The following is an 18,137-nucleotide window of genomic DNA, read 5'->3' as shown; positions in this document are numbered from 1 at the left end:
ATGGCTTTTTAGTCAGACTCTGTCTCAAATCACCACACAGATTTATAGGGGGACATTTCAAGGAAAAATAAGACCTTGTCCTAAAATCACTGCTTGATATTAAAGAGGAGAGTTAGTAAGCTGTGAGAGAGTAAGATGGAGGAATAGTGGGCTCTTGATTTTCCCTCCTCCCTGCAATGCACCAAATAAACATCAGCAAAGGGGTTAAGTCCCTCTGGGAACTATCTAGAAAGTAGTACAGAAACTCCTATACATCAGACAATTAAGAAAATACCCACATCAAAATGTGCTGTAAAAGCTGACACCCATGCCATAAACCCCATCCCTCGTACAATGCCTTACAATTGGGAGGAAACACCCAAATCCTAGTTTCCCAGGGGAACAAAGGGTGTGGACCACACATCGCACTGCCACCCAAGACTGGCTCCCAAATCACTAGCTCTGGAGAGCTGATGGAGCTAGCTCATCTGTGAGGCCCTGGGGACCAGAGAAAACAAAGAGGTGGTTTTAAATGGTTACATGATTTTATTTAATTAATTAATTAATTAATTAATTTTTTTCTTTTTGCCATTTCTTGGGCCACTCCCAAGGCATGTGGAGGTTCCCAGGCTAGGGATCGAATGGGAGCTGTAGCCACCGGCCTACGCCAGAGCCACAGCAACATGGGATCCGAGCCGCATCTGGGACCTACACCACAGCTCACGGCAACGCCAGATCCTTAACCCACTGAGCAAGGCCAGGGATGGAACCCGCAACCTCATGGTTCCTAGTTGGATTCGTTAACCACTGAGCCACGATGGGAACTCCGGTTACATGATTTTAAAATGGGCCAAAAACCTGAACATTTTCCAAAGATGACATGCAGGTGGCCAGTGGGTACATGCAATGGTACACTACATTACTAATCATCAGAGAACTGCACATCAAAGCCACGTGATATCACCTCACACCTGTTAAGATGAGGTATATATATATATCAGTGCAGATATAGAGAAAGGAAACCCTTCTACACCATTAAGAGGAATGTAAGTTGGTGCAGCCATTATAGAAAATAGTATGGAGGAGTTCCCATCGTGGTGCAGTGGAAACAAATCTGACTAGGAACTATGAGGTTGCAGGTTCGATCCCTGCTGGCCTATCCCTCAGCCACAGCAACACAGGATCTGAGCCACATCTGCGACCTACACAGCAGCTCACTGGCAACACCAGATCCTTAACCCACTGAGTGAGGCCAAGGATCAAACCCATATCCTCATGGGGACTATATCGGGTTCTTAACCCACTGAACCACAACAGGAACTTCAAAAAAAATTTTTTTAAAAGAAAAAAACTGGAGCAGAGCAGAAAGAGTTGCACATCTTTTCCTTGATATTATTCTATCCATCTCTTGGCTTCATTTAAATCATGATTTTGTATTATATGTGAGTCAGATTTACAAGACTACAATAGTAGCTTCTTAAGTGGTTTGCAGAAAAAAATAAATGGTTGAAGTGTCATCAGCACACCACCAAATTGAACCAAACTCATTCAAAAGAGATTTTTGGTGTTTATCTTCTTTGTAAAGTCATGACACATCTAAATAGGGTGCTGGGTTTGCTGGTGTTTGCTTTATTATCTTGCTTTATAACTTACCCAAATATGGTAAAAATTCTTTTTTAAGTATCAAATGGTATATGATAAAGTATATAATTTTATGTATTTTAAAAATATAAGCTATGTATACACATAATATATAATTATATATGTATATACAAATGCACATATGTATACAGAGGATATATATACAGGATTAGTGCATATATATATACACACACACACACATACTACATGTATGTTATGTGTATACATAGGTACTAATCCTGCAGATTCTCTTTCCTAATGTCTTTTACCTGCTTGGACTAGCATGGCCAGTGCTTTAGTTTAGGCACCTGACATTTCTCACCTTGATTGCTGCCACAGGCTTCCTTTTATCTTCATGCTTCTTTCTGTACCCCCACCAATTCAGCTCCTACCAGAAGGTCACTAAATATCGTCCCCTTATTTAAAATCTTCCCATGGCTATCTATAACTTTCTCCATAAAGTTCAAATTTTCACCTTGGCCAACAATCCGTTACAGCCAACTCTGGACCACTTCTCTAGCTTCTTCTTTGAATCTCCCCATCTCTCCCTAAATCCAAACCCCAAATACTGTTAACTCAAATCCTCTTCTCACAGGAAGGTCCTGAACATGTCACAGTAATTTATCCCTTGTTTCTTTTGTACATATACTTCCACCTCTGTGAACTGCCTTTCCTATCCTTCCTTGGCTAGTTAACTGCTACAGATCTTTCATAACTTATCCCAAGTATCGCCTCCTCTAGGAAGCCATCTTTATGTCCCATTCTGATTTGGATATTCTCATAGCACCCCAGGATATCATTGTAGTGCTCACTGCTCTGCTTACGTTTTCCCAGGTAGACTGTGAATAGCTGTAGGAAGGGGACCAAGCTGCTGAATTCCTGAATCCTAGCACACTGCCTGGCATATGCTAAGTGTTTAATGCACTTTTTGTTGAATTGAATGGTTGGATACCTTAGGAGGGGTTTGTCTTAGGTGTTAGTCACCTAATTATTATTTGGTCGTTAACACTTCAAAGCAGAATGACAAGATGAAGGTGGGGGTATTTTAGGAGAGAGGAAAGTGGTACTGGCAGAAGTTGTAGAGATGGAAAAGTGTCCACGGTCATTCACTCACAGGTCACCTCTGATGAGTTTCCCAGCATGGCCCTGCCATGGTCAGTACCTATAGATTTTTGCTGCACTGTAAACCATTATTTTTTTTGGTTTAGAAATCTCATACAAAAGATATTATTCAAAATTTTATTCATTCAACAATTAAATCTCTTTTGTTAGGTTTTTGTATGCAATTCCTGTGTATTTGAAATATTTTAATCATTAGAATTTGACATATCTAGGGGTTTTGTATGTGGTTATAAAAGTATGTCTTTGTATAGATGTTGGCATTTGGACAGTTGAGGGCTGTAAAGACAACACTATTGTCCTTTGCAGATGGAACCAAACTGGGCATTTAGGGTTAAGAGGTCCTTTATAGATCCCTTGCCTCTCCCAGGTAGCATGAAGCTCTCACATTTCATGATACAGTTTCTCAATTACTATTTCATCATTTAGCTTAAAGACTGTATCTTGTTTTCTATAATATCGAACTTATTTGGGAATGAGAACTCGGTGTCCAAGAACTGACGGCTAGGCTTTAGTTGATACTCTTCTCACCTGGCTACTCTTCCTCGAAGATCTCCAACTCCTTGCAGGTGTTTGGTGTTTAGGTTCTGTACTGCATAATTAGTTCCTGTGGCCGCCAGGTCTCGAGCTTTTATTTGTTCTTCTAACATCTGTAATTTTTGAGTCAAAATCCCCATTAATTTGCCATCGTGTATAATAACAAAATATCATTTAAAGCAGAGGCTACAAAATCAAGTGCATTTCCTAGTTAGGCTGATAGTGTAAATGAGTGGGAGAGCCTTATGTCAGAGAGAAGCCTTCCCTGCTTTATCTGAGGGAGGCAGTGATGGTTTGATTCCTGCCAATTGTTGCCAGGTGTGAATGATGGCTTGACATTCTTTCAACAGGAACCGGAAATCCATATTTTATGTTAAATTTCTCAATTTTAAGATATCCACAACATCTTATCCAAATTCTTTTATGAACACTATTTGGGCAAACAAAACCTATTTGCTGTGCTGTTACGGTCATGGCCATCATTGACATAAAAGCTTTTCACAAAAATCTGTTTAACACAAGCAAATCTGAATCAAACTGTTTCACATACATGGAGTGACAAAAAGTTTATTGTTCTAGATTTTTTAGAAGACACAAAATGACCAAAAAAAAATACACATGGAAAATAATTTTACTCAGAAAAGTGTTGAGAGTATAGGACTTTGGAGCATACAAACAACTTTGTGACTGGGGGAAACATGAAGAGTTAGTTGCTATATCTTAACAAGACCTGAACCATGTTAAATTTATGATTATTCATTTTTAGAGGAAAAGAAAGATTTAGAGAGCAAATGAGTTACAAAAATTTCCAAGACTATGTATAGAATCTTGACCTAAGTTTGTAAACTGGCAGATTGTGATAACCCAAGAGCAAACAAAGCTTTAACTGAAGACGTAAAAGTGTCAAGAACACTGGCTTGAGTTTTTTTGTTTTATTGTTTGTTTTTGCATGCCTGTAAGTGTTTTAGTCCATTCAGGTCACTATGACAAAATACTACAAATGGGGCAGCTTATAAACAACAGAGATTTATTTTTCTAGTTGTGGAGGCTGGGAGTCCAAGATCAGAGTGCCCGTGTGCTTGGATTCTCAGAAGGGCCCCCTTTTGGGTTGCAGATTGCTGACTTCTTGCTGCATCTTCATATAGTGGAAGGGGCCAGAGAGCTCTGTGAGATCTCTTTTGTGAAGGCACTAATCCCATTCATGAGGACTCCACTCTCATGACTGGAGTAATTTTCCACAGCCCCACCTCCTAACAGCACTCCATTGGGCATTAGGATTTCACATATGAATTTTGGTGGGGACACAAACATACAAATCCCAGCAGTCGGTGCTGTTATGCTTTGTCTTGGTGAAGAATGACATTAAAAGGGAACTTGCCCTATTAAATATGAATGCATTTGATGAAACAAGGATAAGTAAATGAGTGTAGCTCAATAACTGTGAAGTTAAATAGACCCACATGACTTAAAGAACTCCTAGGTAAATGTAAGAAAGAAATATGCTTTTTATGAGATTCAAAATCAATGCGGGAGGAATTTCACAAATGATGTTGGGATTTCTGGTTACTTAATTCAGAAAATAATCATTTTGGATCCTTACCTCATGTAAATTTTAGAAAAAGTAGATTTAAAACATATATAAGAAGTTCCTGTTGTGGCTCAGTGGAAATGAATCCTACTAGCACCCATGAGGATGTGGGTTCTATCTTTGGCCTTGCTCAGTGAGTCGGGGATCCGGTATTGGTTTGAGCTGTGGTGTAGGTCACAGACATGGCTTGGATCCTGTGTTGCTGTGGATATGTTATAGGCCAGCAGCTGTAGCTCCAATTTGACCCCTAGCCTGGGAACCTCCATATGCTGTGGGTGTGGTCCTAAAAAGCAAAAAAAAAAAAAGAAAAAGAAAAATTAAAAAGTGTATGTAAAATGTTAAGCTATAAAACTAATTGATAATAGAGATTATTTCATCTCTGAACTTTCTGAAAGAAATGTCTACTCTTAAAAGTAATGCGAGAAATCACAAAGCAAAATTTTGAACATTTAACTTTATATAAGACGTAAAAAAACATTGTAAATGTAATTAAGATATAAACAACAAACTGGAAAAACCTTTGGAACAAATGTTACTGCCAATGGTTTCAATGGTTTGTTGCAGTCAGTATGCATTTATTTGTGCATCTCTCTTCTCATCTTTGTGTTCAGTGATGTCGATTTGTGTTTGAAATTGATCATAGAGACTATTTATACCATGGAAATAGGCAAACACTATAAACCCCCAGAAAACAATTAATTGCTGATTGTTGAACATTTACCAAACCATCACTGGTTATCAGTCTTAATTAAAAAAACTCATAAAAATTAAAAAGCACTAAAACTCCAAGAAGTAAATTACCAAAAGACATTAACAGATTATTGACAGAGAAAATTCAAATTGTTATTGTCACTTTTTTAAAGCTGTGGGTGGGGGGGTGGAGTGAAATGTCTCATTTCTATCCCATCAAATTAGCAATGATTAAAACAATAAATCTGAGTGTTGCCATAGATACAGTGAAGCAAGCACTCTCACATAAAGCTAATGGAAGTGTAAATAGGTATAAGCTTTCTGGAAACCAATTTGGCAATGTGTATCAAGAGCTTTAACAGTGTTGGAAGCTTGTTAATTCTATTTCCAACAACGTATACTGTGGAAATAATCCAAATGTAGACATATACTTATGCACAAGGATATTTCATTATTAGAATAGTTAAGCAAATCATGGTTATATGCACCATGTAAAAATCTTTTAAAGACATATGATAGAGTTTATGATATCATTTTTTATTTTTTATTTTTTATCATTTATAATGATTTTTATTTTTTTCTATTATAGCTGGTGTACAGTGTGCTATCAATTTTCTACTGTACAGCAAGGTGACCCAGTTACATATACATGTATACATTCTTTTTTGTCACTGTTTTTTGATATTTCTGTTGAGGGATGGGCATTTGGATTTGTCTACTCTGCCATATTGCTCCCATCACTCCTCCAGCCCTTTTATCATTATGTAATTTCATTCTTTGTCCTTGGCGATTTTCTTTGCTTTAAAGTTTACTTATCTTCTTTCAAGTTAATTAATCTTTTCTTCTGCAGTATTCAATTTTCTATTAATTTTATCTACAATATTTTTATCTCATTTATTCATTGACAAATGCCATATGGTATTACTTATATCCGGGATCCAATATATGGCACAAACGAACCTTTCCACAGAAAAAATCATGAACTTGGAGAAGAGACTTGTGGTTGCCAAGGGGGAGGGAGAGGGAGTGGGATGGATTGGCTGCTTGGGGTTAATAGATGCAGACTATTGCCTTTGGAATGGATTAGCAATGAGATCCTGCTGTGTAGCACTGGGAACTATGTCTGGTCACTTATGTTGGAGCATGATAATGTGAGAAAAAAGAATGTATACATGTATGTGTAACTGGGTTACCATGCTGTACAGTAGGAAAAAAATAATAATCTATTGGGGAAATAAAAAGAATGCTAAAAAATAAAAATAAAAATATAAGTTTATGATATGGAGCTCCAGAGGAAATGAATCCGACTAGGAACCCTGAGGTTGTGGAATTGATCTCTGGCCTTGCTCAGTGGGTTAAGGATTCGGCGTTGTGGTGAACTGTGGTGTAGGCCAGCAGCTATAGTTCCTATTAGACCCTTAGCCTGGGAACCTCCATATACCGCGGGTGCGGCCCTAAAAAGACAAAAAGACAAAAAAAAAAGTTTATGATATAATTTTATATTAAAAATTGTGCTTACCCTAGTCTCAGCTTCCTTAAGGGAATGCCTGGAAATTTCAGAGGGAGATGCATCTGGGTGTTTGTAGAGATTGCCATTTGGTGGTGAAATTGTGAGAAAAATTTTCTGGGTTTTGAAATTTTCTCCTAAGCTTTTGAAATAATTACAGTGAATAAGTATTGCTTTTATAAGTTGGAGGAACATAGAGCAATGCCGTATATAACATTCTCTTTTCTTGAATGAAAAAATATTAATTTAAAAACCTTAATTAGCTGCTAGTTTAAAAAAAGAAACATTTTGGGAGTTCCCGTCGTGGCGCAGTGGTTAACGAATCCGAGTAGGAACCATGAGGTTGTGGGTTCGGTCCCTGCCCTTGCTCAGTGGGTTAAGGATCCGGCGTTGCCGTGAGCTGTGGTGTAGGTTGCAGACGCGGCTTGGACTGTGGCCCTGGCATAGGTTAGTGGTTACAGCTCTGATTTGACCCCTAGCCTGGGAACCTCCCATGTGCCACGGGAGCGGCCCTAGAAAAGACAAAAAAAAAAAAAGAAACATTTTGATTTTAAAAAGAAGCAGGCAGCTTAACTGCTGCAATTATGATTGATTAAAAAATTTTTTTGGTGTTCCCTGGTGGCCTAGTAGTATAGAATCTGGCATTATCACTGCTGTGGCTTGGGTCACTGCTGTAGCTCAGGCTCAATCCCCAGTCTGAGAGTTTCTGCATGCTGTGGGTGAGGCCGAAGAAATTTTTTTTCCCCCAAATCTTTTAAAGACTCAAGTCAAATTTCTTCTCACACTTGGATCTGTTTTGCTGGCTCATTTTCAAATAGGCTGAACTGGTTAATGAATTTAGGTTTAAAACATACTTTAATAGCATTCATTTCTCAGTATTTATTTCTTTATAGTCTTGGTTATTTACTAAAGGTAGTGTAATAGTTTTCTCTTCATAATATTTTAACTCCATTATCTTCAGCCTTTAAATATTTTCTAATTCACTTTTCTGCACAATCAGACCAGTCCATTTCATTTTCCCTATATGTGCCAAACCCTTAACAAAATTTCAAATACTTGAAAATTTTTATAGTACACTGAAAATATTTTGGCTTTGTCTTTTTTCAGAGTTCATCTAAGACAATCAATTATTATAGGAAAAGAAGGTCTTAGCAAGATTTCTAGAGATCTGGAAACCTTTTCCCCCTTTCTGCTAAAAGCATCTTATTGGGATATGATTAATATGTATTAAAATATACAAATCAAAGTATATATATAATGATAGATTTTGACAAATCAACTATGTAACAACCACTGAAATAAAAATATAGAACATTCAAGAAGCATTTTGATATTTCTGAGAATGCTGTTCTCTTTTCAATTACCAAGAAGTTTTGATTCCTAAATTAGGATCTTATTTCAGTGCTAGTGCTATACTTAATTTTCTTATTATCTCAAAGGCACTGAGCCACATAGCTCTTGCCACTTACATGACAATTTATTATGGCTGGAAGCACCTTTTTTTTTTTGGTCTTTTTTTAGGGCCATACTCCCAGCATATGGAAATTCCCAGGCTAGGGGTCAAATCAGAGCTGTAGCTGCTGGACTACTTTTGACCACTTTGAGAAATAGCATTGACCTATAGCGCTATAGTCAATTAAATGTGTGCTAAATACTAATAAAGTGCCTTTTAAAAGTCACTAAGATTTTTTTTTTAACTTTCCATACTCCCTCAAATGCACTATGAGGTCTGCAGATAGAAAATAAGTGAACAAATATCCTTAGTCTTAAATACAAAGTCATAAGGAAATCAGTGCTAGGTCAGTCTCATGGTTTTGGGTTTTGTGTGTGTGTGTGTGTGTGTGTATAATCCACCGTTCTATATGATAGTAGAAAAGGGCATGTACAATGTGAGGGCATTGTTGCCAGTTCCCCTAATTCCACACACTGGGGGCCAGATTTTTAAAGTATTTTCTCTGGAAACGTTGGCTGAAAATTGCTCCCCATGATTCATCATGCTCGTTAGAACTTTAAAGAGTCTGAAAGACCTGTAGTAAAAATCTGTTTATCTTAGTTTAACCCAAGCATTTTCTTTTTTTTTTAATCAGAAACTATTTTTCCTTGAGCACAGAAAACATCATTCATTCATTCACTTATTCATTCATCTCTTCAGGAAAGATTTACAGAGTGCTGTCTACCTCTCACACACTGCTATCAGTTTGGTATAGGATTTAACTATGAACAAAACAAATACACTCTTCACAGGGAGAGTATATTTTAGACGGAGAAACACAATAAACAAATATAGACCACGGTAATTTGCGTTAAGTACTATGGAGAAAATTAATGTGGGTTGAAGAGAGATGATGACTATTGGGATGGGGAGAGGGGCTAGTCTACAGTGTGTCAACGAAATTCTCTCTGATACAGTGATTTTTGAGTGGGGACATGAAGGGAATGAAGAATACATCATAGAAGTATCTGGAAGAGGATGATCCACCCAGAGTGCAGAGCAAGTGCAAAGGCCCTAAAGCTGGAGCATTTTGGGGGTATTCTAGGAAGAGCTGGGAGCCTAGTGTAGCCAAAGAGAAGAGAGAGGGGTGGGAGATAGGATCAGAGAGATTTGGGGAGGTCAGAGTGTGATGGGCCTATGAATCAACATTGCCAATGCTTTATAGAAAACCTATGTTTGAAGTTTTGTTAATAGAATCTTCGAGATTTAGACTAGAATAAGCACCTCAGTGCAATGTCTAACATTTTATGTTAAACAATCGTCTTTGCTGTCACAAAGAGACATTCAGCCAACTCTTTTTTGAATAGAATTTCCTTCTACTTTTTGGCATAAACAAGCATTTGAAATATTGACTGTTTCCCTCAGGCAACTAAATTGTAATCATTTAAACTTGAATAAGAGTGACTCCTTTCTCTGATTGAAAAACGACACTGGTGGTTGATAATCTTTGTCAAGCAGTGAGGACAATATATGGGAAATTAAGAACTACCTCAATGTTCTGGCTGAGCTTTTTGACGATGCTGGTGATGGTCTGGATGTGGTTTTCCAGAAGCTTTCTCGCATATGACTCCTCCTTTCGAAAGCCATGTGTCCCCTGAAGACAAGCAGAGATGTCCTCCTTGATGCGAAAGGCTTGCTCAAGGAGGAAGGCTATGGTGCGGTCCTGGTTGTTCAACCTGTCTTCTAGCTGACTTCTCTGGGTGTTTGGAATGGCAGGAAGAAAAGAATGACCCCTGATCAGGAAAAGGAAACAACACCAGGGGGCGTTACAAGCATGAGCTGCGAAGCCAGAACTAGAACTTGCATCTGTATTTCTAGTCCTGTATGTTCTCCCCGGCGAGAAGTCTGGTGGGACTTTCAACACCTGCCTGGTTAGAATCTTGGTTTATGTCTCATCTGAGAGCGAGTCTGACTCAGCCTTGATCTTGGATCATGTACATTTTATGCTTCCCCAAAAGGAATTGTTCTCCATTTTACCCACTATTCTAACAACCCAAGTGGGATGCACATTAATTTAATGCCTAATTAAATTCTGTATTGAGGAGTGAGCTGCTTTATAATAGCTAGAAGATGTAATAACTTAAAGGCAAATTTGAACAAAAGTGTCAGAAGTTCAATGAGAAGTGAAAAATTAGAAAAGGAAATCACAAAATCTAGGGATATTTAGCATTAGGACAAAGAAACACGAAATTCTGGTAGCTCCCACTGGCATTAGCAAATTATTCCCTCCCTTCACATATCAACTTCTTGGAGAAGAAGTTACTTTTATTGTGTCTTTTCCTTTCTTTAATTTACTTGGCTTACTTTCATGACCTCATCTCTAAAGTCATATGCCATCACTTTTGCTTTAGTCCATTCCCTAGAAGCAAGTCACTAGGATGTGCCTACATTCAAAGGGAGGGGAGTTAGGCTCCACCTCTTGAAAAATGGATTATTAAAGAATTGGTGGCCATTTTAAACCCACCACATAATCACAGTCATCTAATGGGCATCTCAGAAATATCAAAATGCTTCTAGGAAGTTCTATATTTTGATTTGTGTGGCCATTACATAGTTGATTATATTTTTAACACCCCAGCTGGGTATATAATTTGATTTGTATATTTTATTTTTCCTTTTTGGCCACATCTGTGGCATATGGAAGTTGCTAGAAGGCCAGGGTGACCTATTCCACAGCTGTGGCAATGCCAGATACTTAACCCACTGTACTGGGTGGGGCATTGAACCTATGTTGCTATGGAGACAACACCAGGTCTTTAACCTCCTTAATCAGCAGGAACTCCTGATTTGTATATTTTAACACATACTAATTACACCTCCCCCAAATACTCTTAGCATTAAGGGGAAACAAATTTGTATATTTTAACCCATATTAATTATACCCCCCCAAAATATTCTTAGCATTAAGGGGACACAAGTGTTCCAGAAATCTCTGGAAATCTTGCTAAAGTCTTCTTTTCCTATAGTAATTGATTATCTTATTTCTAAAAAAAAGACAAAGCCAAAACGTTTTCCATATACTATAAAATCTCACTATTTCCACATACCCCAGGGTTGGGAAAGCAAATGCTCCTCAATTGTTGCTTCTTCCTAAGGAGCAAAAGATGAAGACCTAACAAGAGAAGTTACTCTGTGAGGTGGGGAGGGATTGACTGTGGTTTTACTGTGACTGGGCCTCATCCATGCCCCACTGCCTGAGCTTGGGAGCTGGCAAGACTTCACTGGTGACCAGGATCTGGCTGAAATCCTCAGGGAAAGATGAATGCACAGGCCAAAGTGTCAGACATTTGAGGAGCATAGTCTTTTCAAATAAGCAATCTACTTAATTTCAGATTTCTGCAAAATAGAATTATTGAAATATGTGCAACAAGAATTTTTTGTAAAGGCTAATAAAGGTATTAAAAGTAAAGATCTGGGAAGATACTAACAAAATGACAACAAAAAACTAGAAAACACAAAGTAAACAAGTAGAAATATTAGGCATGAAAAATAGTTGAAATAAACAAAGCATAAAAGATGGGATAACTATGAGAGAAGAAATAGCTGAAGGGTGAATCAGTGTTTGGGGAGGGCAGATTGAGGAAATTTACCAGACAGAAGGAGGAGCAGTTACACAACTTGGAGATGCCAGGGTCAAAATTCAAAATTCACGTCTGTCTGACTCCAAAATCAAATGTTAACCTTTACTCCTAAATAGTCCCGTCATTCCAAGAGATAATAAGCACAAGCAGTGCATAATTGCATTAATGTACTGATGTGGCCTAATAGAGAGGCAACAGAAATGACACACGAAAGTGTCCCCAGGCTCCATATCTTCTTTTTCCATAGTTCTTTCTTTTTTTCTTGGTGCTGGACACCATTATCTCCTCTGCTTTTGCTCCCTAAGAAAGGGTGCATTTTCTACACAACAGCTAGAGTGGTCTTTCCAAAAGTGTGAAGATAGAACTTGCCTACTTAATACCCTCTGATGACTTATCCATTCTCTGGAAATGATATGCCTTTCCAAGCCTCATTTCCTCTCACTCTTCCCTTTATTCATTCTCATTTAACCACACAGACCTTATCTGCATTTCTCAAACATGCCAAGCAGTTGCTAGCTCAGAGCCTTGGTACTCAATGCCCTCCCTTGCAGTCTCATCATGTCTCCCTCCTTCTCATTTTTTTTAGATATCACCTCCAATATCTCCTGCTCAGACAGAACTTCCACTGAGTCACTTCCTATCATCTTATTCCATTTCATCTTCTCTATAGCATTTGTCATTACTGAAATTCATCTTATTTACTTGTTTATGTTTATTTTCTGCCCTCTGTCACTTGAATAAAAGCTCCCTGTGGGCAGACACTTTATCTAACTTGTTCTCCACAGTGTTTGACACTGAGAAGAGTGTTTGACACATAGTAGGTGGCCAACAAACTTTTGTTGACTGACTGCCTGATTGCTCTCGCTGGACTGTTCCCTTAAGGCTCAGTTGTTAAAAAATTGGAGAAAAAAATGGCTCCATAAAGCTACAGGTTGTCAGAGCCACAAGGTTTACAGTTTCCTTTCTTAAGCAGTATAAAATGGCTCCAGCTTGGGTGAGATTCATTTTTCCTATCACCTGGGCAGCTGAGGAGAGAAGGCTTAGCTAAGGGTTTCATTAGTCAGATTCCATCTACCACTCATTTGGCTCAAAAATGTTCTTCTGGAAAATTACCAAATGGAGCCTCATATATATAAAATCCGTTTGTCTAAAACCCCAACGTGCTGACACTGCTACCCTGGATTGGATTTATGAGTCACAGGCAGAGGGAAGAGGATGTAAGGCCCTGCAGATGGTAACATCCTAAGGGTAGACTGCAGATTGCTCATTGTTTTCCATGAGCTGGTGCTTCTTTCTGGCCTATAGATTTGCCAATGAAAGAATATTTGTTCTCCAGTCTTCGGTTCTACACAGACTCTTGTAAATCATGCCATGTTTCTCTCAAAATTTAGAATTTGTTTTCTCTTAAGGGTTCCCAGTGTGGCAGATTATTGTGGGTTACTTTCCTAATGCTATCCTTGCTTTTGCCTGATTTGGTTCGTCCTCCTGTCCCCCATGACCTCTGGGGTCAGGGGGCACAAGCTAGTCATGGTGGCCCCACTCTTCTAGGTTGAGATGCAATTGGTTTAGGTAGGAGCATGTGAAGCAATACTGGCCAATGGGATGCAAGGGGGAACCTATTGTGGGGCTTCCGGGAAAGGTTGCTTTACCTTTACAAAGAGATACCCCTCCCCCCCAAACGTCCCTCCTCTTTGCTAGATATTTTCATGTCTGTGTGTGATGCTAGGAACTGCTGAAGCCATCTTGTGATCATGAGGGGAAAGAGGATGAGAATGATGAAGGATAGAAAACACTTGGGTGTGTGATAATGTTGTTAAGCCTCCAATTCAACCAAATTCTAGATTTTTAATGTGAACTAGTCAATGCCTTACATTTAAGCCATTTTGGTTGGAGTTTTTGTTATGTGCAACTTAAAGCACTGTACCTGTTTTAGAAACTTACCAATAAAAATTTCAGTTAAATAAGAAATACATCAGTTAATATTATCTAAATGTCTACTCTAGTCCATGCATAATATATAAAGGTCCTGTCCCTTAAGGAACTTGGTCCGATTCAGTGTTTTTTTTTGTAAAGAAACTTGCATTAGTATCGTGGGGGTGGGGAAGGGAAGGAAGTTGCTAAAATGCAGATTCTGTGGCACCATCATGGATCTACTAAAACATCATTTGGGGGATGAGGGAAGAATAAGAATATGTATGTTAAATGGGCACAAAGTTGACTCATGTATTCTGAAGACTGAGTATCACTGATTTAAGACTGGGCCTATGAATCTTGAGCAGTCTTCAAGGATATGTAATGAAGTGCTGAAGTGTGAAATGTGGAATATGAGCTTTCAAGGCACAGGCAGCTTGGCAATTGGAAGACAAGGTAGATCAAAGGTCTAATACAGGTCCTACCACTTGCTAACAAAGTATTTGAGTTCATTCATCTTTAGACAGCACTAACAGGGCCACGTTGCTGATGACTGTTAAGTTCTGAGGTCACATGTAGAAGCATGTGGTAAGGGCAGGAGACCAATGCTTATAATTGCACTGCAGTCCAGGCAGACGAGGGACATTGCACTCACTCTGGGTGTGCTGTTGGCTGGTGTCAGGACTATATCCAGAAAGAGCATGAGGAAATGAACCTAAGCCAGTACAGGGACTAGTAGAACAGGCTGCCATCTCTACTCAGATGCCAGCCGCATGGTCCTGCCTTCAGGATCATGTTGTAGCTCTTTGATATGTTGAAGAAGGAAGACCTGCAGTGCAATACCTAGTGCTAGGTGAGTGTGTTTGCCTGGACCATTAAGTGACATGTAAATGGTGAACTGTAGTTATTCCTTTCTTTTTTAGTTCTTAACATTTATTTTTAAAAGTTAATTTATATTGAAGTGGAGAGTGTTCCTTTTTGAAATTTCTTTTCATTCTTGAGATTTACTCTAGAGTATTACTATTACTTTTTATTAATGATGCTTACCAAAGCATCAAATGATGCTCTGTTTAGTTCTATTTGCATGATTCCTATAAGATATAGAGCTTGTATACATATTTCCCATTTTATTGCCATAAAGAAATATTGTTTTTCAGTTGATTTTTCTTTTTCTTTTTTTGAGCGGGGGCATGCCTATGGGCTATGGAAGATCCTGGACCAGGGACTGAATCTGAGCCATGGCAGTGGCAATGCTGGATCCTTAACTGCTATGCCACCAGAGAACTCCTTCCAGTTAACTTTTCTAAATCAATGACTGGAATAACATTTAACATGTGAGCATTCTCAGTCTTCTAAGAAAGATTCCTGATAATACTCTCGTTCTAAGCATCAGATTATCCAAAATTTTAAAAACTGAGGCTTTCCATTAATAGCAAGATGTGGCTACTGTGAATTAAAAAAGATCACTGCTTTATCAGTATATCAGTGGGAATTATATAACTAAATATAACAGTGAAAGGAAAGAAATAACTGAATATTCCAGACCAGTGGAGATGTAGTTACTAACCACAGGAAGAAGTATTCCTAGGAGGCCTTTTCAGTGGGATATTTGGGCTTTCCATAAATCATTGATTATGTAGCTGACAACCGAATTTGAACAGATTTTCCCCAAACCCTGAGTTCTCTTTCCCTGCAGTTCGGTGTGACTTACACCAGCTGTGCTGTTGCTGGCAGATGCATTGGTACATAGTGCCTCTCACTTCTCTGCCTGTTCTGTTCTTGTGAATAGAGCACTAAATTTACTTAGGAGATTTTGATAACTATTTTGGCAACCTGTAATACTCGAGACAAAAATCTGAAAATTTAAACCCTCTTCTAGAACAGGAAAGGGCATAACGGAAGAGAGTTTTCATTTCTGTGAGATTTATTATGTGACTAGTTACATTCTCAGTGCATAGAGTCTACAAAAAAAAGTGAAATAAATAGACATTTCAGAGATTATTTTGCTGCCTCACAAAAATAATCCGTGAGTGTGCGTGCTGAGCTATGGGACTGAAAATGCATTTTCTGTAGTTTCTCCTTTGCTTGTTCCTAACCACCCTGGCAGATGGCTTTGATGGCTCAAGAAGCCTCCGTTGCTGCGTTTCACACTGGGCTGAATGTTGTGGGTGGGTGAATGAGGCAATTCCAGTTTTAAATAATGTATGACAGGAAGAAGCAGCTCAAAGCCATGGGGTTGGGTCAGTATAAGTTCTGTGTGGAGGAGCTCAGAAAGGAGAGGATTCTAAGGAGTGATCTGACCCAGAAAAAACTGGAGGAAGAGCCTGGCTGTGGATCTTTTCCAGAGACAGGTTACATAGTATATGAGGCCAACTTCCCATGTTCAGTAACACTTTCAATGAAATTACAGAATTAGTGATGTACCTGCTGTGATTGGGTTTCTGGTGGAGGCATTCAGGTCGGCCAGTGTTCCCGAGTCCCTTTGTGCATGGTGGACATTGGGCGACATGGGGGAAACCTGGAAACTGCGCCAGCCAGTTGTTGTGATGCTAGTTGGTGTTAGAGCATTCTGTATTGCTCTTGAGACACTTATCCCTATCACCTTGCTATTGTTGGGCTTTATGTGTTATTTTTGAGAGTCTCTGGTGGGGAGAGAACATACTTGGAGTGGGAAGACTGGGGGTTCAAGGTCTGCCTCTGCCACTTACTATCTTTAAGCTCTCTTAAGTCACCCTGAAGAGAGCTCCTTATTTGTCCTGTGGAGATAATGACTCCTGACCTACTGAGTGGCTAAGGGATGTCATTTCACATTATGTATCCGAAGTGCTTTGTGATGTTTACAAGGGCCATACACAAATGTTCCCATTATGATTATCAGTAATGTTTAGATGGTATCCTGGGATGAGCTGTGTCCCCACAAAAAGATACGTTGAAGCCCTAACTCACAAAACCTGAGAATGTGACCTTATAGGTCATTGCAGACGTGATGAGTTGTACTAATTCAGGTCATACTGGAGTTGGTTGGCTCCTAATCCAGTATGGCCGGTGTCCTTATAAGACGGCTGTGTGAAGGCAGAGTTACAAGGAGAATGCCATGTGAAGATGGAGGCAGAGTTTGGAGTGATGCATCTGCATATTGAGGAACACCAGGGATTTCTGGCTGTCACCAGAACCTAAGATGGAAGAGGTTCTCCCTGAGTCCTCAGAAGGAACCAGCCTACAGACACTTTGATTTCAAACTTCTAACCTCTAGAATTGTAAGACAATAAACATCTGCTCTACTCAGTTTGTGATACTGTGTTGTGGCAGCCCAAGGAAACTAATACAGATAGTAAATCATTTTTTTTTTATGTCTGCACCTGAGACATATGGAAATCCCTAGGCCAGGAATTGAATCTGACCTGAAGCTGCAGCCAGATCCTTTAACCCACTGTGCCAGACCAGAGAATGAACCATTGCCTCTGCAGTGACCTGAGCCACTGCAGTTGGATTCTTAATCCATTGGGCCACAGCAGGAAGTCCCATATGGTAAATCATTTGAGGGCAGTTTCTAGCCCAAGAGAAATATATGGAATTTGTTATTATACTATTTTATTTCCACATAATGCTTAATGTCAATGTATCACTTTCATAAACATGATTTCATTTCATCCTCACAACCGATCCTTGGCAAAAATAAAATTTTTCTCTATTTAGATGGGAACTAAACCTCAGGGATTATCAGTAACTCATCTAGGAAATATTTCAACTTGCCTCTTTGATTTTTTATCTACATCCCAGTAGCTTTTTTAGACCAATTACTGGTTTTCCCTGCTATATTTGTGTTTTTCTCAATGAGATAAGATATATTTACTCCTCTGCTTATATATATATATATATGTATATATTTATTTATATATATATTCAAGATATATATAAAGTTATAACTTGCATGTGTATTTACATGTGTATTCCTCTGTGCATGCATTGATATATATTTAAGATATGTTATATATAATGTTATATAAAACTTGTACCTATTTATATGTGTATATATATACATATATAAAACTTTCCCCCAATATTGTTTAATTTTTCACCCCAGTTGCCTTT

The 18,137-nt window shown here is 38.7% G+C and overlaps 1 protein-coding gene across 1 annotated transcript in view; it reads right to left on the bottom strand.

The window, feature by feature from the left end:
• The window catches only part of FAM81B (family with sequence similarity 81 member B), a 71,541-nt gene that overhangs the window by 26,989 nt on the left and 26,415 nt on the right, over positions 1 to 18,137 (bottom strand). The window contains exons 4-5 of the mRNA XM_047774729.1: positions 10,043 to 10,286; positions 3,271 to 3,389 (exon numbers count right to left, since the gene is read on the bottom strand). Coding sequence (XP_047630685.1) covers positions 3,271 to 3,389; positions 10,043 to 10,286 — 363 coding nt within the window. The remainder of the gene's footprint in view (positions 1 to 3,270; positions 3,390 to 10,042; positions 10,287 to 18,137) is intronic.

This window comes from Phacochoerus africanus, chromosome 4 (genome assembly GCF_016906955.1).
Source record: "Phacochoerus africanus isolate WHEZ1 chromosome 4, ROS_Pafr_v1, whole genome shotgun sequence".
Taxonomy (NCBI): domain Eukaryota; kingdom Metazoa; phylum Chordata; class Mammalia; order Artiodactyla; family Suidae; genus Phacochoerus; species Phacochoerus africanus.
The sequence above is the reverse complement of the archived record's forward strand: the minus strand, read 5'-3'. Positions and strand labels throughout refer to the sequence as shown.